Genomic DNA, 23973 nt, shown 5'->3' on the forward strand with positions numbered 1-23973 from the left:
TTGCAGATATCTTAAAATCAGTTTAGGATATATGGACATTGTTATAAACTAAATTAACTTCATTACATGCAAAGCAAATCTTATTCTTCCTAAGCACAGGCAGCCTGATTGTATGTCTTTAAGATGTATTGCTATGGAAGTCCAGAAGCTTGTGTATCTGCTACCTGGATTTATGCATACCATACAGATTTTTTTTGTGTTAGCCTATTTACAGCCTAGAATGACTATTAGCTTTGTCATGTTTCTTCATGTGATTAAAATACTACTTTGGCACCTTAAAATTAGGTAGATGAAAAACAGTGACCTGTGCAGTATAATTAGTGTTCCTTCAGGAATTATATTAAATCTTTAAAAAACAAACATAACAAACCCACATACTTAAGGTATATCTTAGTATCACTTTTCAAAAGCAGAATTTAACTTCCTTTCCCTGACATCACCATATTGCTACATGACATTAATAACTGATTTGTTAAATAAAATTCAAACCTAAGTTTGTGGCTGAGGTATTAGAAAGAACTAATTTTGTAGATATTTAACCGTTCTGTTAATTGGTGCTTTAAAGCTGTTTATGAAAAATTTGTCCAGAGATTACCCAATTTAATTTTATAATTTAGGTAGTTGTCTTCTAGCTACCAGATGTGTAATACTGTAGGAGCTTCAGTAGCCCACTCAGTGAAGAGTGTATGAATTCTGGCTTGATATTAGCAGCAGTATAACACAGGATATCCACAAAAGAATTTTATTCTAAACTTAATCTTTCGATTTACGCTTAAATGTTAAGTGCCCTTACAGACGTTTCCTATTGCAGGGTGAATCATGTTTGCACTGCACAGCAGGGTAGTAACACCATTATGTTACAGATTTGAAACTCTAGCTAACTTGTGGACAACAGCTCTTAAAAATGTCTGACAGAGACTTTACTGTTGCATTTTTATAAATAATGGCATGTTAATTGATTTAAGAAGAAAGTGTTCTATAGTGGTTTGCTGAATGTATATCTGTTAATTAGGGTAAACATAAAAATAAACCATATACATACCAGTATATGTTAGGATGAGTAACAATCATGTCTTTAAATAATGTGTTTTTAATGATAGACCATCCAGAACTGTCTTTCTTGTTGTTGTGATTTTTGAGATTGTGACCTAATGTGATTTTAGTTAAAGTGAAAATGACTAGGTTTGTGAAATATAAAAAAAAATAATTCTTAACAGAATAGTTACAGTATGTTTAGTAGCTTAGGGAACTTTTCTGTAGTGTCCTACAAGTATTTAGGTGTGTTTTTTCAAGAAGGCATTCTGTCAGTCTTTCAGTTGATGGTGCCTGTGAAGTTGATCAGAGTGTTTTTATGTCATACAGTCTATATAGGCTATTGCCCTAAACGGCTGTATATATGAGAGTTATGTGTCTTGGAAGTTGTGCTAATAGACAAATGCATTATAAAAAATAGGCACATTAATCAAGTATTTATATATAGAGGATAACTTCCTGCTCTGGCTGGTAAATGAGCTTACCAGGGGTGGGGCCCCGCTAGACTTGCTGTTCACAAACAAAGAGGGGCTGGTGGGAGATGTGGTGGTTGGAGACCATCTGGGGCACAGTGATGATGAAATAATAGAGTTTTCAATACTCAGGGATGCAAAGAGGGCCATCAATAAAACTTCTACCCTGGACTTCCCCAGGGCAGATTTCGGCCTACTCAGAAGACTAGTTCAGAGTGTACCCTGGGAAACAACCCTTGAAAACAAAGGGGTCCAGGAGGAATGGACATGCTCCAGGAAGCAAGTCTTGAACGCACAGGAGCAGGCTGTCCCAGTGTGCCGAAAGGCGAGCCAGTGGGGAACATGACTGGTCTGGCTGAACAGGGAGATTTGGAAGGAAATTAGGGGAAAAAAGAGAGCCTACCAACTATGGAAAAAAGGCCTGACTACTCAGGAAGAACTTAGGATTATAGTTAGGTCATGTAGAAAGAAAATTAGAGAGACAAAGGCACACTTTGAACTCAACCTAGCCACTTCTGTTAGGGATAAGAAGAAGTGCTTCTACAAATACATCAGTAGCAAAAGGAGGGGCAAGGAAAACCTCCATTCTTTGTTGAGCATGGGAGGAACATAGTCACCAAGGATGAGGAAAAAGCTGAGGTACTTAACACCTTCTTCGCCTCAGTTTTCAACAGTAAGACAGGTTGTCCTCAGAACAACTGGCTTCTGGAACTGGTAGACAGAGACAGGAAGCTGAATAGCCCCCCCTGTAATCCAGGAGGAAACAGTTAGCCACCCGCTGAGCCACTTGGATCCTCACAGGTCTCTGGGACCAGATAGGATCCACCCAAGGGTGATGAGGGAGCTGGCGGAAGAGCTCACCAAGCTGCTCTCCATCATTTACCAACAGTTCTGTCTCACTGGGGAGGTCCCAGATGATTGGTAGTTGGCGAATGTCACGCTGATCCACAAAAAGGGCTGCAAGGAGGACCTGGGAAACTGCAGACCTTTCAGCCTGACCTCAGTGCCTGGCAAGGTTATGGAGCAGATCATCCTCAGTGCAATCACACAGCACCTACAGGATGGACAAGGGATCAGACCCAGCCAGCATGGGTTTAGGAGGGGCAGGTCCTGTCTGACCAACCTGATCTCCTTTTATGATCAGGTGACCTGCCTGGTGGATGAGGGGAAGGCTGTGGATGTGGTCTATCTGGACTTCAGCAAAGCCTTTGACACCGTCTCCCACAGCATTCTCCTGAAAAAGCTGGCAGCCCATGGCTTGGACAGGGGCACCCTGTGCTGGGTCAGGAACTGGCTGGAGGGTCAAGCCCAGAGAGTGGTGGTGAACAGTGCTGCATCCAGTTGGCAACCAGTCACTAGTGGTGTCCCCTAGGGATCAGTGTTGGGTCCAGTTCTGTTTAATATCTTTATTGATGATCTGGATGAGGGGATTGAGTCCACCATTAGCAAATTTGCAGGTGACACCAATTTGGGTGAGTGTTGATCTGCTGGAAGGCAGGAGGGCTCTGCAGAAGGACCTGGACAAGCTGGAGAGATGGTCTGATTCCAATGGGATGAGGTTCAACAAGGCCAAGTGCCAAGTCCTACACTTTGGCCACAACAAGCCCATGCAGCACTACAGGCTGGAGACAGAGTGACTGGAGAGCAGCCAGGCAGAAAGGGACCTGGGAGTTTGGATCCACAGAAAGCTGAACTTGAGCCAGCAGTGTGCCCAGGTGGCCAAGATGGCCAATGGCATCCTGACCTGGATCAGGAACAGTGTGACCAGCAGGATCAGGGAAGTGATTCTTCCCTTGTGCTCAGCACTGGTGAGGTCACACCTCGAGTACTGTGTCCAGTTCTGGGCCCCTCAGTTCAGGAAGGATATTGAGGTGCTGGAGCATGTCCAGAGAAGAGCAACAAGGCTGGTGAAGGGACTGGAGCACAAATCCTATGAGGAGAGGCTGAGGGAGCTGGGGCTGTTTAGCCTGGAGAAGAAGAGGCTCAGGGGAGACCTCATCACTCCCTACAACTACCTGACAGGAGGGTGTAGCCAGGTGAGTGTCAGTCTCTTCTCCCAGGCAACCAGCAGTAGGACAAGAGGACATGGTCCTAAGCTGTGCCAGGGGAGGTTTAGATTGGATATTAGGAAGAAATTTTTTACAGAGAGAGTAATCAACCATTGGAATGGGCTACCCAGGGAAGTGGTGGATTCTCGGTCCCTGGAGGCTTTTAAGAGGAGACTGGATGTGGCACTCAATACCATGATCTAGTAACCACAGCAGTGTTGGATCAAGAGTTGGACTTTATGATCTCAGAGGTCTTTTCCAACATGGTTGATTCTATGATTCTATTTATAATAAGATAAAAATAAGCTGAGTATCGGTATCACTGGTTACTTTGTGAAGTGTACTAAATTTCCTAGTACTGAGACAAATGAAAATACTCCCATGTAAATATTCATAAGAGATCTTCACAGAACTTAGTTTGTAATTGCTTTAAGTAAATAGCAGTGTAGCTGTGATCATTTCAAAATGTCTTACTTTCTAGAGCTATGAAGATGAGAGGAAGAGTCGGTCCGAGCTTGAGGTTAGATGCCAGCGTTTAACACTGGAACTGGCTGATACCAAGCAGATGATTCAGCAAGGTGATTACAGACAAGAGAACTATGATAAAGTAAAATCGTAAGTATCTCTATAATTCAAGTGTTAAAATAACATACAAATATTAATAGATAAACATCAACCTTGATTGACTAGAGATTTTAATTTTATTTTTGACTTGCGCACACCACAGATATTTTTCCTTTCCTCAGTCCACTAATGGTTCTGTTATCTCCTGTAGTATATTGCAGACATAAAATGAACAACATTTTGAAAACTGATGCATCAAATTATCTTCCTAAAAGTTTATATTTTGAGATTTACTATGTTTTCAGAAGAGCCTAGCAGTCTCTTTGCAACTAAGGAAGTGGGAGCTGTTGATGCCAAGCGTCTTGGAACAAGTACTCTTTTTTTTCCTAGTTTAAAAGCAGAGTTCTAACAAAAGGCTCTACTCTGTGGTGCCTACAGAGTGAATTAAGAGGGTAGGACCTTGGAATTAATATTTACAATTTAAGATATTCTTACAGTCATAAATTTGAAAGGGCTGTTATGAGAAGTCTTTGTCAGACAATCTTAGGATTACCTTAGTGGATTGGTTTAACTGCAGGAAGTTCCAGCATGTTTCTTTTTAAAAATACAGATTTTACAGTTCTAGCCAAGGTTTTGCAAAAAACAATTGCAAAATAGTGAAAATGGACTTCTTATAAATACACTCATAGACATATACTTTGCAGTCCAGCTCCCAAAAGGCATTTTTAGTGTGTTTGCAAGTACAAGAAATACCGCCTTTGGCACATTTGTTGGGAAATAGATTCAAAAATGGGGATTATAAATAGAAAACACCCTGCCAACTCCTTAGTTGTTCATACAGAATGAACTCAGGCAGAGTTACTGACAAAAATGACTTTGCCACTAAGTCATTTGAAGGAGAGTATGTCTTCTGGATTCACAGCTCTTCTGGTTCGCAGCTATATGTACTAAGACAGCCTTGGAATCTAGCTGGCAGCTTATTACAAATAGGATGGACTGATCCTATGGCTTGCTTCCTATGTGCAACTGCATCTTAATAAGTGGATTGTAATAACGTTCATGTGAATGGCCCCAGTGTTTAGTAGTGTGCATTTAAAATAGTCTTGAGTTGAGAAAAGCATGAATGAACGTGCCAAAACTATATATGAGAGAGTAGGTTGCATTCATCTGTGTAGGCACAGATGAAGGGGAGGGGAGAGCACTGTTGGCATGACTGTATGAGGGAGGATATTTGGGAACACTTCAGGAGTTAATCACTTCCAGGTTTGTTTCTGCCTTTAAAAAATGCTATGTCAGATCTTCTAGTTCTGCTGCCCTACAACTTATCTCAGTTTTAAAGCTATGCTATACTTAATATAAATTTGGTTAGCTTTTTTCCGAACTGCAAGCTCATACTGGCTCATTCATTTCCCTGTTCTGACAGGGTTAGAGTGGAGACACAGAGATGCTTCTTTGTGCATATGGAAAGCACTCTTGTTCAGGACACTAACATAATTTTTGCAGCTGTGTCATGTATATTTTAAACAGGAGTAGTACAACCCTCTCTAGTATCAAGGGACTGTATACAAAGGAGAACAGCAACTGAGTACAAGTATATATTTCTTTCTGTTTGATTAGGAAGATGGGAATGAACTTTCTTCACTTTTTCATCGGGCTTCAATATCTGCAAAAGATTCAGGAGAATATAATGGAAAATAACATCAAAAGCTTGGTAAAGCTAAAGCTATGGATAAGGGTGCTTGCAGTTCATTGCTAAGAGGGGAGCCCAAAGTTACGCTAAAGAAAAATAATCAGAGGAGGATGAAATAATATAGGATGGGAATTGAAGATTATTGTAATAGAACTTTCTTTGTTTCTAAATATTTAAATAATCCTAAATTGTTTCATATAATAAGGTACTGTTCTAGGTGTTAATAACTGAAAAAGTAAGATTATCAGTAACTGCCCTATGGAAGAAGTCACTGTCACGAACTGAAATAAGGTTGAGAAATTACAAATGCACATGAATCTTGTTTGTTACACTTTATGCATCTAATAGTTTTACTTTGTTTTAACAGTGAACGTGATGTATTTGAGCATGAATTATCAGAACTCAGAAGAAAATATGAAATATTAGAGGTGTCATACAAAGCACAAGCTAAAGAAAGAAATGACTTAGCAAAAGAGGTAAAGTCCTTACTTTAGTAATTGTGTATTTCTTCACCTCAGGAATTTGATTCTTTGTCTAATCAAGTCTGTCAGGATCGTGGAATAATTTAATTAGAATGGTCCTCAGGAGACCAGCTGCTCCAACCTTCCCATGCAATGCAGAAAAAGGTTAGGTCAGGTTGCTTAAGGCTGTCATGGTTTGAGAGCCCCAAAAATCTAATTCCCTAGTCCAAACCCCCTCTCACATCTCAACCCAATGTGAGATGGGTTTTCCAGACACTACATGAGACTCAAAATGGGGGAAAGGGAATATATATTACAATGACTGTACAAATAAATACTACAATGCATTATATACAATCTTAGCTATCTCTACCATGACATAAGTATTTACAATGGATCAAATCTCTTCTCCCCTCCAAATAAAAGTCCAGGAGGGAAGAAGAAAAGATCCCTTTTCCACTTTCAGAGCAGCAATATCTCTAAGGCAGCAGGCTTTCTTCTTCTCATGCATGCAGCAGCTGTGACTGGATCTCTGCCAGTACTCATGAGGGGTATCCAAGCCCTCGTGGCCCATCATCTAAAGCGAGGGTCTTCTCTTCCGTGGACTGCATAACAAGGACAAAACTCACTTCACCACAGTCATATCATGGGGTGTAAGACCCCCATGAAGGTCCCTTCCTCAGGGGATTCACCTCTGAGTCAGAACATCTCGGGCAGCTTTCAGTTAGAAGCCTTTGCCTCAAGAGTTCTACCAGAGCTCCTGTGCTCTGTCTCAAGCAGCAGGGGGGACCAAGGTCACCCTCCGCATTCTTCTCGGAGCTTTCCAGCTCCTCTCTGTAGTGCATCCTGCACTTCACCCCTCCTTTCTAGGACGTGAGGGGTCTCCAAGGAGTTTGGGGGGTTTTTTTGGTTTCAGTTCTTACCCCAACTCTGTCTCTGTAGAGCTGGTTCTGCTCTCTCTGCTGCTGCTGACTCTTGTTCTCGGCTCTCTCAGACAACTCTGTGTCTTCTTTGGTTGCATGCTGTTTTCTGCTTTCTTTTGGCTCTCAACCACGGTTTCTCTGGTCAGTGCTGGTCTACCGCTGCTTTCAGTATCTCTTGCTGCTGCTCACGGTGGAGAAACATCCCCCAGCTTATACCTACAGATACATAGTCCAACTTAACACTGTTCCAAGTTCCTGCAGCCCCAGCCCCAGCTGGGGGGACCAGAGCCACCCAGGGGGCTCCTGCCCTCACTCCTCATGGCTTTCACAACATGGCTACTTCTTCTACCACCAAACTACAACTACCTTCTCTTCCATTCTGAGTGTGGTATGTTTATATTTCGCAGAAGCACTCATTGGGTAAAACTTCAAAACTCCAAGGGTCACTGCCCCCTGGGGTTTTACCATTTTATAACTGCAGGGGGAAAAACTGTTTCCCCCCACCACAAAGGCTTTGTCAAGTTTTTAGTATCTCCAAAGATGGAGGTTGCACAGCTTTTTGGACAATCTGTTCCAGTATTTGTTTGCCTTCTTTGTGCAAATATTTTTGTAAAACCTAATCAGAGCTGTTGCAGCTTTTTTCTCTTGCATCTTGTCCTGTCACTATGTACTGCCAAGAATCTGGATTTTTCTATGCATTCCACTTGGATAAGTGAAGATAACAATAGGATTTTCCTTGACCAGATTTCTCTTCTAAAGGCTGAAAAAAGCTCCAAACATTTCTCTCAACCCCTTTTGCATCGTGTGCTGCAGTCCACGACTATCTTGGTAGAGCTCTTCTGGTCTCTGCCAGAGAATAAATGCCTCTTCAGGTGCAGAGGGGTTCTTATCTTTGTTAGAATTCCAGTGAGTTGTGATCCAGATAGGTCAGTCATTTTACTCAAATCTCAGCCATTACCATTCTCGTAACACTGGTTTTGCACAGGAGAATACATTTCTGCTTCTCCAAGGACATTCCAAGAGGCAGAGGCCTGTTAGATCCAAAGAAATGCCCCTTGCTGCTTTTCCATTCAATAATTCATTCATCCAGGAGTCAAAAATTGTGTGCAGTGATGGACATGTATGATAACTTTTGGGTCAAGGGACTCAAAAAGAAATGTATGTAGAGAATGTTTCCAAGTTCACTGCCTTGATCTATAGGATTTGCGATGGTTTATACCAGTACAAGCTTCCATTACTCAGTATGCACTTTCACTATTTCTGCATCAAATTGTTCATAGGGAGGATTGCCTCACTGAACCTCCAGGATGAATTTTTCACCTTAAGTAAGCTAATTAGGATAGAATCATCCAGAACTATTAGCATTGCTAAGGGATTTCCCCCTTCCTGTCTTGTAGGTGTAACTTTGCAACAGCTTTTCAGGAGAGAGAATAGACTTTTACTGAATCCCAAGAAAGAAACCTTTTCAGTTTATATCATCATTGCCTGATTATCAGATGGTTTGTAGCTCAGTGCAACTTGAACGCAAAAGTAAGACTATTTTTAAGCTGTGATTTTATACAGAAATTATTCCAGGAAACACCAAAAGAAATAGAGGAAATAATGGATTAGCTGTTCTGAAATAATTTATGAATTTATTTTTTAATATCATTTGAAAGGCACTGCATGAGAAGGTTGTTCTTGTCTTCTGCACTGGTTCAGGGAAGAATAATATGGAGGATTTTTGTGTGTTAACACTTTAGCAGCTGTAACAGATTCCTCCTGAAAGTATCCAGGAGAGATTGCATTCCTTAGTGTCTCTGTATAACAATATTACATATAAAATAGTGGCTATGTTTTCCACCTCAAACATGCTACTGCTCTGCCTAATTTTACAGACATAGAGATTGTCAGAAATATTAGGGAAAAAAATTAGTTTCTACTAGAAAATACCTTTTATATTCTGCTCTTTGATATCAATCTGAAGGCTTGGTTAGGCTGTTTATTCCTCAGTGTTCTATCACTGCTAGAGGACATCAAAAGGCAAGTTTGTTCTCTCCATATAACAGTGGCCAAAAAAGTATTGTTGTGTACATCCAGTTTGTATGTACACATCAAATACTGTAGTATAGCAAAAACAATGGCTTTTTTGATTAACTTCATACTAAATTAATATGAGAGTGAATAAAAGTAGCTCTAATCTCCTGGAAGGTCCTGCTGGTTTTTGTGTATACTGGTGTAGCATCACAAGTCCTGTACTGGAGGAGCATCCAATTGTGTTTGACAGAGTATTTGTTCCGGGGGGGACTAATTATAGGAGCAGTAACTGCTTTCTTTCTTCGTGCAGTAATCCAGGATGTCTGTTCACTGTGTGTGTATGTATATATATATATATATATATATATATATATATATGTATGTATGTATGTGTATATATATATATATATATATAAAACCTGTTACTTGGAGAGAGAGCACAGTTATGTTTTTCTCACAGAAGAGAGTTAAAATGAAATTGCAAATATGTGTACATAGGTTAAATACTTACCTTGAAGTTCATGTTAAAGTGTTCTTTTTAATACCTTTTTTAGCTGGCAACCATACAACAATCCCTCAACTTGTTGCAAAAAGATAAAGATTATCTTAATCGCCAGAACATGGAGCTTAGTGTTCGCTGTGCACATGAAGAAGATCGTCTTGAAAGACTTCAGATTCAGCTAGAGGATGCCAAAAAAGCTAGGGAAGAAATGTATGAAAAATATGTTACATCCAGGCAAGTTATTGTGTGTTCACTTTTATCTGTAGACAAGTTATTTAATTGTTTTCCCTTGTTTCTTGCACAAATCCTGTTTCATTAATTTTATTTTTCAGAAAGCAAGTCCATATATATTTAACTAGAAGCAGAAACAGTTTTCTTGGGTCTTAATGTGTATCAGGAAAATTTTTTTAAACCTTTGATATAAGACCATAGTAGTGAAGATGTCAGCATTGAAAGTTTATGGCAATTAATCTCGTAGGTTTACACAGAAATTTAGAAAGGTAACTGTAGTTAATTACAAAAGAGACTAAAACTCTTTAAAGTGCATATGTTACGTATTTGACCTACCACCACCACAAATTACCTTTATTAAAAGCAGGAGTATTTCATAGACAATCTAAATTATTATTGCAGAATAAAATATACAGTTGTCACAAATGTTAAATATAGTGTGTTTTGTATCAGCTACTAGAGCTATCAGTCTTTCATATCTTGAGCTTGAATACAGATTCCCTAAGTGTAGCCTTGGGAAATAGATCTATCATTGTACGCTAACCGCTGCTGAATAGCATCAAATCTCTTTGCTCTTTGCGCAGAGATGGGATGGGATGTCGAACAGGAAACATTACACTGCTCAGCTACATGTCTTGCTACATATGTAATGCTGTACTACAAAATTTCATAGAATCATAGTTGGAAGGGACCCATAAGGAATACTGAACCTAACTCTACTCCTTGCAGGGCTACCAATACTAAATCATATGACTAAGAGCGTCATCCAATTCAAGGTTATCTCGTTCATGTTATTTCCCTACAGCTAGATGCTAAAAGATATTGTTTCAATGTATATCCCAAAATTACATCAAATGTTTGCCTATATGCACTGCATTAATGAAAATAAACCTATTTTTTGGTTAGTTATGTCCTTAAAAGGACGCCTGTGGATTGAATGATTAAGCTAAGAGTATGAGGTAGGTTCATCTCCTCCTCAGCCTCTTCCTTGTGTTTGAATCAAGAAGATGGAACTGAAAATAGAATCTATAAATCTTTGTGTCCTTGTATAACTAAGATGCAGTGTGCTAATTTGACTCTCCTGTAATACAGCTAAAATATGAAGTGTTATTTAAGGGAAAGAAGGCCACAGGATTGAAATGATCAGCTATGAGTTCTAGCCCATATTAGAACTGTTTTAAATACTGTTTTTCCTTTCAATGTGGTCACTTCAAGCTTTTTAATTTGTTTTGCTTGTTTATGTCTCAGAACTATGTTCACATGGAACTTCTACATTTTAAATAAATTTTTAAGTTATACTTTTAAATGGTGTTTTAAGAAGTCATGTACATCTGAGCAGTCTTCCTCTAGAATCCTATTTATTTGACAAATAAATTAGAGAGGTACAAAAGTAGACAAGAAAAAAATATACCAACTAATGGATATTCTACAGTCGTCAGTGGTTTCTGGAGGTGACACCAGTTGGGTAATAAACTTCTATTTGCTACATTTTGAAGAATCTGAAGTTTTTTTAGTGTTTTCTTCACATCTGGATCTCTTTGAGCTGCTGTAATTCAGGAATGAAGATGAATAAAACAAACCCAGGTATCTATTTTCAGAAATAAAGAGTAAGTCACCTTCTGGTTGCTGTCAGAACTACCGGCATTGGGGTACTGCAATTAGAAAATTACAGACTTCAGGAAACGTGAGGCATTAACCTGCCAAATTTTTAAAGAGACATATTTCGAAATAGGTTGAGATTGTGGCATGACAAATCACCTGCAGCTTATAGTTACAGTTCTTAGGAATCTATATGTAAGCACAGACCAACAAAAATTATTTCCCTTTATATGTGTAATCTTAAAACACGGTTCATATTTGCATTGCAATACTCAGGTCATGTTTAGTTTATTCACAGTATAAATCCTTATTAGTTATAACCCTGGAAAGAAGCTCATTAAAGGTCTGCAACCTCAAGAAGACACAACAACTTGATGAAGCAAACCATTTCTAAAGACTGTAACAGCAGGTCAAGAATAAAAATTAGAAAGGGACTTTTTTCAAGGGCATGTAGTGATAGGACAAGGGGGAATGGCTTCAAACTGACAGTAGGTTTAGATTAGATATTAGGAAGAAATTTTTCATTGTGACTGTAGTGAGGCACTGAAACAGGCTTCCCAGAAAGGTTGTGGATGCCCCATCCCTGGAGGTGTTCAAGGCCAGGTTGGTCCAGTGAAAGGTGTCCCTGCCCATGACACGGGGCTTGGAACTAGATGATCTTTAGTGTCCATTTCAATCCAAATCATTCTGTCATGATTCTCTTATTCTTAATGATGATCCTTTGCTTAGGCAGCAACTCATTTGATGTTTATTTAAATGCATTGACAGGGCAGTCAAGCTATGTAATCAGAACATGCGCTTTACTATACTATGGGTTTGTTTTAGTCCTCATAAAGATAAGCATCACTTTGAACTGTCTTATGGTGACATCACTGTGGATGTTCATGACTTTTCCAGATACTTCTAATTTTTTCAGTGAACCTTCCTGACTTTTAGCTGTCTTACCATGGGAGGGAAGGTGTAATTTCTGCAATGTCAGAAATTTTTTTTGGCAAGTAGTAATGGTAATAGCAAATTGTCTAAGTACCAAGAAAATGGTAATGCTCACTGATCCTGCACATAAGAATTGTATCCTTATGTTCTGATTGTCAACATTCTTTTCTTTGCTTTTTTCTTCATATTGAGCCATATAACACATAAAGAACACAAAGTTTCTAATGGGAGGACCCTTGCATTCCAATACAGCATGTTTTTTGGTTCAGTTTTGGTTTGGTTCTTTTTTTTTCCTGATAAACCTCTTAATTTTGTCCAAGATCTTCATACATTATTTGCTGTAGTGCAGCACAATTGAGGAAGGAGAGGAGAAAAATTTACTTTTACCTTGAAGGGTGAGCTGAAATTCAGGGTCTCAATAAGAAGAAAACAGGAAAACCTGGCAACAAGCTTTCTGACATTTCAATATTTTGGGGCTTTTGGTTAATGTGAAGGAGTTTTTGGCTAGCTCAAGTACAGATTTCTGAAAACTGTGGACTGTCACACAATTGGAAATCAGAAGAAATCTAAGACCTTTTGTGGTTGTAAATGCACATTTCTTCATAATATGCTTTTTTTTCCAAACCTGTAATTTCTATCAGTTACTTCATTGCTGATTGATTATTCTTGAACATTAATTAGATGCTATAAAATTTTTGCATTCCTTAGCTGTTAAATACTTACAACATAAACCTTTTTTTGTAGTTTTGTAGGAGAGATTCTTTATGGGATTCCCTACAATCTGTCATGTGTTTCCAAAGTTACAAAATATGTCAATATTTCTCTGAAATTAAATTCTTTGTCTTGGTATCCTCTGATGTCTGTTGCTTTAAAACTTTCTTATGTATTTTAAATAATTTACATGCAACATTAACAGTATAAATTCTCAAATCATGGGGGTTTTTGACTTCACAAATCTCTGCATGTAATCTTCAATGTTTCTTGTAATGTTTTTTCCCCCATATGAGGTGCAAATAGTAGTCAAAGAAGTCTTGTAGTAGCGTGGCAGTATTGCAAGTTAGTAAGTTTAATCAATCCATATCTAATAAGGAAGAGGAAAGTGAGGGTTTGGGTTTTTTTAAGTAGTGAAGTAATATAAGCGCACTTAGAGAATGACAAAGAATTTCTGGAAGAATGTTAAGCTTAATGTTATGTGATTAATCAATATCAAATTACTTTAAAAATTTAAAGCAGTATGCAGAAAGCTTTTATTTATTCCCAGTTAAATATTATTTATTCCTGATTGATTTTCATTTAATTTGTGTAACAGTATAGGCTGATATGTATTTCAAGTAATTTGAGAGGTAAATGAGTAAGGATTGAAATAAAATGTAAAATCAAGAAGCCCTCTGCCCTAGTTGTAGAACTGTACCTGAGGTTTTGATATTTTGACCAATGCAATGTATTTGTTTATTTACAGAGATCACTATAAAACAGAATATGAAAAGAGACTGCATGAAGAGTTGGAGCAAATAAGGTTGAAAACAAACCAAGAAATTGAGCAACTAAGAAGCACTTCAAAAGAGATGTATGAACGTGAAAACAGGTAAATAAGATGTAGGCAATAACCTAATCAGAGCAGAAATGACCAAGCACTGTTTTGTGCTTAGTTATAATCCTAATTGACTGGCTCTCTGAGAGGTGTTCAAAATCTAACAACTTAAGGTCATTTGTAAAACTGATGAGAACCTTTTAAACACTGAAATGAATTTATACTTATAAAGTAAATACATGGTGTTATATTATTATCAAGTGATGGTCATCCAAAATTATCAGTTGAAAAGGATTATTAAAATTCATGCTCTAGATAAACATTGGTGGTTTGAAGTTTGTTCAGATACATAATGTTAGTTAATTAATACAGAATGCATTAGTTTACCTGTCATGCTTATATGGGCAGTCTTGAAGCTGTGCCAAGAATCCGGAAGAGGTGGTGTTGATGCAGGAAATAAGGCAGAAAAAAAATGAGGGAAACCAATAAGACTTATGCCTTTATAAAATAAATCTAATTGAGATTGTTTACAGCATGATGATTCAAAAAAAAAACGTGGATTTCATGTCAATTACTATAAAATTCTCTTTTGAAGAAAATTCTAGTCCTGCAAAGACCTGCATATTGAATTTTATGAGTGTGTCAACTGGTTGAATACCACAATTACATGTAATACTTTAGGGATCTAGGGATTTGGACCTTGGCACTGGATTTCTTTTTTAGCTTGTGTTTTGGCTGTTTTATTCCTTTAAAATGGGAGGATTGTTTAATAATTAATTATAACTTCATTGTACATGTCCTGAAAGTGTCGTGTGGAGAAGGAATTGATGGTAGTAAAAAGATATTTATGGCATAAGCATCTGGTCCTCTAATAGGTAGTTTTGTTACTGCTAGGAAGAGTGGAAAAAAAGAACATGACTTCTGCTGTCTGTCTTCAGTCAACTGAAATGTTCTAATTAAAAAAAAGTTACATCATGGTGTAGTTTTGCAAGTGTAAGTAAAATATATACACATACATACACATCTACTCTACTTCCTGTATGCCAATCTCTTTTGAATTACGAAGTAGAAATTTAAACATGCACTGTTTGTGGAGATTTGACAAGGGTCTATTTATCATTGAGAAAGCTACTGAAAGATGTTTCATTTCTATCTGGAACTGATTTACAGTTTTGTTCCTCATTTTGAAACAATTACTTCAGAACTGCAAATCCTTTAGATTTGCCTTCATGTTTTACAGAAACAAAAAGGCTTTTTATCATATGCTCTTTCTATAAAATACAAAAGAAATCCACCATAAGACAATCTGCCTCAATGGCAAGATAAAGGGAAACCCAAATTGCTAGCAAGGCAATTGGCAGTGAATTTATATGATGTGCTGAGACGCTGATTGTGACTGAAAATAAAGATGCTGGTTTCATCCTCAAGCTCAAAGAATAGAATGGTATTACATCTAAGCTAATCTAATATTCAGTTGCTTTTATTCTTTACCACTTTGCCAAGCCTGATGAGTCTGATACTTCCCTTGAATTTATTGGTGCTTATTTTACACTTGGATGAGTCTTCAAGAAACTAAAATGGAAGGGGGGGCACCAATAAAAAGGTGATTCTATCATTCCTAATTTATTTGGCATCAGTTTCACTTGTTTGGTTGTAGGCACTGGCTATGTTTGCAATAGCAAGCATGAGTGAATTCACAGGGCATGTGAATGTCTGCATGGGGTTTGGCATTGGATTAGCTGGAGTCTGTTCCCACAGATAAACACAATTTAGTCATTTTGAGCATGTGAGGTGCTCTCCTTGAGCACGTTTTCTGACTTGGTTCAATCTGACTGGAATCCAGTTTGTGCATTCTAGAATAGTTTAGGGATATGAACCGAAGTGCAATAAATGGCAGTTGCCAAGAGGTTTGTTTAAAAAGCTAACACAGAAGCCCTTGAGCTTCTGTCTTCCCTGTTGTCATCCCACCTTTTTGTTCCCCCCATACCCATTCTTGAATCTCTAGGTAGTATTTCTGTCCCATTTTAAAAGGGTACTTTCACTTGTGTGATAGGCTGGGTAGATACCTGACAGTCCATACAGCCTCTTTGTGCAGCCATCAGACAGGCACTTCACCTCTTCTGAAACCACAATCACACAATCACAGAATCCGAAAACTGGCAGCATTGTTAATGTGCCTCTTGGCTCTCTAGAAAATATTACAACAGAAGTTACATCACATCTGTAGTTGTCATCTTGTTGGTTGAATAGTACCTCACTTGTGTCCTTATTTTTCCTCCTATTGCATTTTCAATTGATTAGCTGTTCAGCTAAGCAAAATAGTTTATTCTCTAAATGAGTCTCTGTTTATCTCCTATCACTTGATCTTTATCCCACTCCTGTTACTCTAGCCTTAAGGATACAACACTTGACACCTACTATGAGATATAATATGCTTGATCTTTATGCTGTTAACAAAATTTATTGTCATGTTCCCATATTTTGGTAAGAGTCAGTTTTAAAGAATCTAATCTCAAGGTCAGTCCCTGAATTTCTGCACTAAATTCTGTAGCCCAGTAACTCTATTTTTAAAGAAAATTTTCATTTTCCTCTCATAACCAGTTAACTGCTACATAATCCTAATTCTGATTTTTCTAAGTAACTATTTCCTGTTTGTATGAATTACTTTGAATTCAGAAAAGTGCCAGTCTAGAAAATAGTCCTCAAAACAGAAATTATATACCTTTAGTGTGGCTATAATGACCTAGGATAACATTTACATGGGCTTAATAACTTTGTTTTCCTTTATATCTTGGCTTTTCTATTTTCTTCAAATCTTGCCTGAGCCTATAACTTCACTTTGCTTTAAGAAGGTTGCTTTGGGGAATGGGGAGAGAAACAACTTCTGTGGGAAGATCTTTGTTGCATATACGTTAGGAGTTTAGTTCAGATGAAGAACGTGGTGTTAAAGTGAAACCCCCTAGTCATTGTGGTTAGCCAGGGGTTTTGCTTGCCTTGCAGTTTGTGCTTGAATGTGCTCACATTTGTAGCACATGAACAGGATTTCTTTCAGATGAAACGAAATTGAAAGGAATCTTTAAGATCATGTAGTATATTCCAAATGCTAGTGAATGTTCAGGTCACAGAAGCAAACCAGGAGTAAAGTAAAATCCTCAAAACCAGTCATAACGTAGGTGTCTGGTCCTCAGCAACCACTCAGCTCTGAAAATTGGCTGGTGCTGTGTTGCACTAAATACTGGACATAGAGCTTATAAACACTATCTAAGCAATAGATACAGTTTATTGCAGTGTTAACCTGTAGTCTACTTGTAGCATAACAGACTATTAATAACTGTAACATGTTTTAACATAAATACTATCAGTATTATTCTTCATATCATGCTATTCTCATTCACGTCAGTGGAATAATAGAGGTGGCTTGCACTTCTTGACTGATCCTTGGTTTAAAAAAAAGAAGAAAAAATATCAATTGATTGTAATAAAATATTTGTTAGAACCCAGGAGACATCAATGATACACAATAACCTGTATATCAGAGTAACTAGACAATTAGTTGTAAGTGGAAGTAGGATTTCTATGCCCAGCTAATCTTTTCTTGCTCTGTCATAAAAGTTGTGAATCATCTCAGTTAGGTGGACAGCATTCCTGTAGTTATTAGTGAAGTACCAAGCAAAATTATTGCAATTTATTTAATTCCTGAAAAAAAAATATTCTATAGTTCTAGTATTCTAGAATAATTTGGATTATATGTTTCTATGTATAAATAGGTAATTTGATCATTGGTTTTTAGAATTTCAGAGCTGGAAGCTTTGGTGGTATATATGAAAGTAACCTCAAGTAAAGCCTCTGTAAAAAATAGGCATATAGATAGACAGACCCTTCTACTATTCTGTGAGAGTTGAAGGTGGTAGTATTGAAATTCAGATCAAGCAGTAAGAATTAATTAAGCAAAACAGTCTTTTTCGTAAATGGTTCTTAACAGAATAACTTGTTTCCTTCAGAAATTTGAGAGAAGCAAGAGATAATGCTGTTGCTGAAAAAGAAAGAGCAGTTATTGCTGAGAAGGATGCTTTAAGAAAGTACAATCAACTCTTGGAACAGTAAGTGTCTTTAAAATGCATATAATAAATCTAAAGGTGTAACTATGTTTATATCTAGGAGTTTTAGATAGGAGGAAGTACTGGCTTTCTGCTTATAATGAACAAATTTAATTACATTTTGTTTAATTTATGTTACAGGCTTAATTCTTGTAGTAAGATTTTCCCATTACCAGTGCAGCAATAATATGAAAGTTTGATTCTTCTCCTACACTCCTGTAAAGACAAGCAAACATAATTATTCATCTCATAGCAAAAATGTGGATTTCATACTGTGCAGTAGCAGTGGTCAAAGTGTGAACCTGTTCTGTTGTGGTTTCTTTTGCTTTAGTTGAAAGTAGAAAATCATTTTATATGATGACTTCAAGTAATAGTTTTTATAAAGTGTGGATAGAGAGCAGTAGCTATGAGCAATTAAGCTTGCTACGTGCTTCTTTTTTTACTACTGTCCCTTTCATGTTCCATGTATAAAATATGTTGTCTTTAAAAACGTACAAGTCTATTCATATGGAGAAAGAAACTGGAGTTGATTTTCTGCAGTGTTTACAATCAGTCTTACTTTCCTGTTCTTCAACACTTTTTCCTTGCTTTTTGTAAATTTAGTGTATTAGCTGTGGTAAGTTATGAGGAAATGGAAAACTATGGACAGTAATCAAAGTTGTTCAGGCTAAGTTTGTCATGTGTCCTTAATATTGGATTTAATTCATTGTTTAACCTAAATACGTTTTTTTCTAATATGAAGAGATTGGTTTATTAACCAACTGTGAAGTTGTTGAAGAAAGCACTAAATTAACCTTTTTTTCTCTAAATACTTTTTAAAATGTCATTAACTTAAGCATAGGCATGAATTTATTAAAGCTTTTAACTTTTATGTATAACTCCTAAATTGCACTGGTGATACTACTGAAGAAATAGCATTGCCTAAGGACTGAAAAAATGTCATTACTAACTAGTGAAACAACAGAAGTAGGTCTAGAGTAAGCAGAAGGGGTCAGAAGACTTTATATCCACATTGGGTTTCAGGGATTTGACTTCAGATTAATTCTAGTTCAGGCTGAATGGGCCCAAGGGTGTGGAATGCCTGTTAGTGGTTAGAGTGCATTGTGGGTGTTCTTGGATTCTCAAAAAGGAATTCAGTTTGCAAACTCTGAGATGATGGCTCCACAATACAAATGTGGAAATCAAAGCCAGTTAAGTGAGGACAACCAGGAAACTCGGTTCTAAACTACCAGAGTCAAAATAAAATGCTAATGTGAGTCAACCTGCATTTCTTTCTGATGAGACTCCTACCTTTCACTGTGGTAAGATTTACTAAGACATGTGGGGAGTTCATATATAACTGGAAACTCTTCTGGAAAATAGGTCTGGTGTGTGATAATTTGAGTATGCACTTCTATTTAATGAAAATACCAGCTTTCAATTCTATATTTATTTTCAAACTTAAGAACCATGGACAAAATACTTTTCTGCTGTATTTCCACTTGTATAATATATTGTATTTTTTCGTATCATTGCTTGATTTTGAGGAGGGAAGTTTCCCTGCAATCAGAAACATAAGAACCTTTTTCGATACTCTTATGCTTCTGGGCTCCTGTAGCTTTTTCCAGTGATAAACCCTCCAATTAAGTAAAAATCTCCTTTCCTCATCTTAAATAAATTCAAAAGTTGATTAATATGGGGTTTTGGAGTTCTAAGAAGTAGATTGTTGCTCAGAAGAGCATGTTTTTCTGCTTGGGAAAATGGAAAACCCATAGTATGCTTCTTTAAAATGTAGGTGTCTCTCCTTAAAGCTACCTCACTTCTAACCACACTACAGATGTTAAGACTGGGACTTTCTCCACATTCCAAATCAACTACCTAAATGATCTACAAAGTAACTAACTGGCACGTTGAGATGGTATAAATACCTTAATTTAAGACCCCAGATTCTGAATTCACTGTGAACTGACATGTGACAGTTCTGTGGAGCAAAGAAATTTTGTGATATCAACAGAAACCCCTAAGATTAAAAAGGAGTACCTGTATTGTCCAGTTCTGTATTTAAGTGATTATAACAGCTTGTTCTACATTAGTGAAAACAAGATGACTCATCGTAGTTACCACTGGTATCATAATCTATATAAACAAACATGTTTGAAAGCTTCAGAAATATGTGGAATGTTGACTGGCCTGAATGGTTGTTAAATAAAGCCCCTGGCAAATCTTGTGATCAGAAGTGTAACTAATACCCAATTTTCTAGTCAAGTGCAGTTATTTTCATTTTTCTTACTGATGTTTGTGATAGCTTTTTGTGAACAGCTCTTTACAAATGCCAAGAAAATACCAAAGTGATAATATTCATGAAAGATTTACACTGAGAAAGGATCTGCTGTTTCAGCCTCAAAGTAGATCACGGTGATATCAGGATGTAAGTTTTGTGGCTCACTTTGCTATTATACAGCTGTAAATTCTGTGTGAGAATCCATGTTTCATTTACCCATGACAATGAAAAAAAATTATTTGATATTTTAGATTAAACTGTTGTCAATGTCACGCATGTTCTAAAAAACTAGGACCAAATGGAAACATTTTCACTTTGTTTTAAACTATTGGTGGACTTTTTTCTAATTTTAAAACTGGTTTACTGTGATTTAAAGTGTCTGGGGGTTGAACAAGGAGAGCAATTCTGTAATAGCTCCATCATCTATGACATAGTTAAGTGTAGATGCTAAATATGTTCCAGCTTTTCCTTCTCTTGAATATTCCTGGAGTGTTATTTTGAAACTATTGACTGTTAATCTGTTACTTCTCCTTGCCAAAAACGCCAAAACACCACCAACAGAAACAACAAGTAGTTGAATGAATGCATCGTGGTTTTATATCAGGTTTTTTCCTGATGTTTAAATTTTCTAGTTTTGTGAAAGGTGCAGCATCAAACTGAAATGGTTCCTTTGATCAAAGTGGAGTCTAAGGTCAAAAATGGGGTGAACTCACAGTAGAGCACTTCACCTCAGAGGACATCTACAAGAACCATCTCTTGTCTTTGGTTGTTGACTTCCTTAAACTTCCTTTAAAGGAGTAAAATGTCTTTTTCCAGGACTCAGCTCTATCAGTGGGAACTGGTTTGAAAATTCTAGAATTACTGGGAACACAAGGGAAATTCATAGTTAGTGTGATTTTACAAAATCTTATTTTTCTTAGTGACAAAAAAATCTGTGCTCTGTTATAGCTGATTGCCACTCATGTGATGTACTCAAGGTGATTTTTCTTTTCCTGTCTTTGTGATGATAAAGTGAGAAGTGTAAAGTAATGAAGAGAAACAAAATAGGTATGCAGTAAACAGAAGAAGACTTCAAGAAAACTGTGTTGTGGCAATGCTATTCCTTCAACTTTGCAGTGGACCCTATTCATAAAAAAACCCTTGGTCTTGGTAAAAGCTAATGGGAGGTTTAAATTCCTATCTCTGTCCATGAGGTAATAGGATATTTTTAAGTACGTACTTTTTTTCTTATTTGAATGTGCACAGATGATGAAAGGACGTTTTTATACAATGTTTTTGGAGTTCTGTTAAGTTAAGATGATGACTACAAAAATGGTTTAGACCCTTAGGTTTGTTCTATAATGATTTCAAAGTATTTTGGATTATTATTATTTAAACATTTCTGGATTGGTGTACATAGCTATTTAAAATTATGAGATTTGTAGTGGATGATCTGCTGCAGGTAAAAATACCTTTAGGAGTATTTCTAGTGTTTCTATTTAGAAATGCTTTTCTCAAATAAAAAGCAAAATAGAATAAAGGTCATTTACATTTATAGCCTTTGTCTATGCTACACAGGTTAAGAGAAGTACGCAAAAAGTTCTCTGCGTATTTGTATTTACTGATTTAATACTTTTCCTTCCAGTCAGCTACAAGATGCGTATACATTTTGGAGACCTAATTTTAGTCTCTCCATAATCATTATAATTTGAATCTCTTTTTATCCCTATTTTCTTTGTTCTTCATAATTTTGGTACATTTTTTTAAATTCACTTGGAGCTGAATGTTATCTGATTTTAGTCATCTGTCTTAAACTTTGTAGGTCATGGAGAGATGGGATTAATCCTGTTTATCAAACAGGTTTTTAAATTAGATGAAATTAAGATCTCTTTATCTTCTTATTAATTGCACACAAGTCTAGAGGACTATGTTAGGTGAGAAAATAATTGGATAGATTTACTGAATAAATAATTGTTCTGCTTTGCATTTAGAATATCTGCAGAGCATGCGGGAATCTCATTATTAGTTTTTCATTTATTACATTAAACATTCATTGTTAATAGAAACATTAAAATTAATTATTTTCCCCTTCTGTTAACATATTTTTATAACCTGAATGTTGCTGACTGCAGTGACAGGATTCTAATATTACAGTTATTAAGTCAATGTATTTAAGTGCTGGAGTTCTTGGTAATATTTAAATAAGGGCTTATTATCTCTTCAAGAATATTTATATACAATGAAGATTTCAATAACGAATTAAAAAGAGATCCATACTGAAAACTGCTGGCCAAAATATTTCTTTGGCAAAGCTGCCATCACTTTATATTAAAAACTACTGCCATAGTCTTTTACTCCCTGGACATGGCTACTACATTTGTATTTGAATTGCTTTGTAATCCCTTGAATTCCAGAGCTATGTAGGTCTTGAAAATCTTCAGTTTCAATTAACATCTTTAATGTATTCTAAAATGCTTTTTTGGTAATAATTTGCTGGTACTGTATTCATTTATGATTTCTATAATATTAAGTGTATGTGTAATTTTATAACACTTAGAATTCCTATTAGAATAAAACCAAGCCCTTCACTGTTATTCTTAGACTTTGTCTAGATTTCAGCCCTAGCCAAAGTAACTACTGCACATTTCCTGTAAAACTACCTTCATCTTGTTCTCTTGATAAAAAAGTAAAGTATGAGGTACAGCTAAAAGAATAAAATTCTATGAATGTCATGGAAATTACTGAAAGACATCCTCTCAAAAATTCAGAATCAATGCAAAGAAGCCAGTGAAAGGACCAGGAGTGATAATATGATGGAGAAGCAATGAATAAGTCCATTTCCCAGGTGACTGGGTCTAGTTTCTTTCCAAGCTGTAGAAGCAGCACTGAAATCCATAACAAAACAAGTCTATGCATTTTATGTTTCTACTGAAATGACCAGAGAGGCTCCTACTCTTTTCCTTTTCTTCTAAGGATATGTTTATTTGGACTTTACATCTTACTGGATAATTCTAAACTGCATTTTAATAAACAGAAGGAGAAAACCTAATTAACTGAATTGATTAAACAGATGAATAAAGCTATTAGGAAGACTGCACACTATCTAGGGCATGCCTAGTTGTCTTTGGTTGTTAGATTCCCAATCAGGATCTCAAAATTTTACATTCTTAGCTAAGATAGTGTTCTTCCAGAATGGAGGCTTTGAGCCCTGTAACCGGTCACCTCATAACTGTAACTGTCTTGATGTTGTAGAATTATCAACATGAAGACTCATAGGAATGCTAAGTTAGTCTAATGTCTGGCCTTCCTGAGCTTCAGTACATCTGGAACACAGGCTTTGAAGTTTTTTCTCTTGCTGTGCAAGGAATGTTCAGTGATTATATTTATAGCTCTAAAAATCTTTTTGTTTCAGTAGCTCTTGTCCCAGCTCCTAAGCAATAATTCTCATGAAATATTATTAGCCTCTGAGGTATGCTTTGGAAAGGTTGTAATATGAACATATCCTCATATCATAAAGATCTTCCTTAAGCCTTGACATTCTCATTTTAGCTGTTGATTTCCCACTAGCCAAAAGGTCTTAATCTTAAAATACTATGATTAGTAGAAACAAAATACTAAAATTCTGTGATGGCTG

General features: G+C 36.7%; 1 protein-coding gene across 4 annotated transcripts in view; it reads left to right on the plus strand.

Annotated features, from left to right (window-relative positions):
• PIBF1 (progesterone immunomodulatory binding factor 1) overlaps positions 1–23973 on the plus strand; it is a 114203-nt gene that overhangs the window by 15951 nt on the left and 74279 nt on the right. For 3 of the 4 annotated variants that reach the window (XM_029960850.1, XM_018071532.2, XM_018071533.2), the window contains 5 exons: positions 4035–4168; positions 6175–6283; positions 9762–9943; positions 13932–14057; positions 18005–18103. In XM_029960850.1, coding sequence (XP_029816710.1) covers positions 4035–4168; positions 6175–6283; positions 9762–9943; positions 13932–14057; positions 18005–18103 — 650 coding nt within the window. The remainder of the gene's footprint in view (positions 1–4034; positions 4169–6174; positions 6284–9761; positions 9944–13931; positions 14058–18004; positions 18104–23973) is intronic. The other variant, XM_018071531.2, reaches the window with a different exon arrangement.

This window comes from Manacus vitellinus, unplaced genomic scaffold (assembly GCF_001715985.3).
Source record: "Manacus vitellinus isolate BGI_N305 unplaced genomic scaffold, ASM171598v3 scaffold_2_pilon, whole genome shotgun sequence".
NCBI classification, from domain to species: Eukaryota; Metazoa; Chordata; class Aves; order Passeriformes; family Pipridae; genus Manacus; species Manacus vitellinus.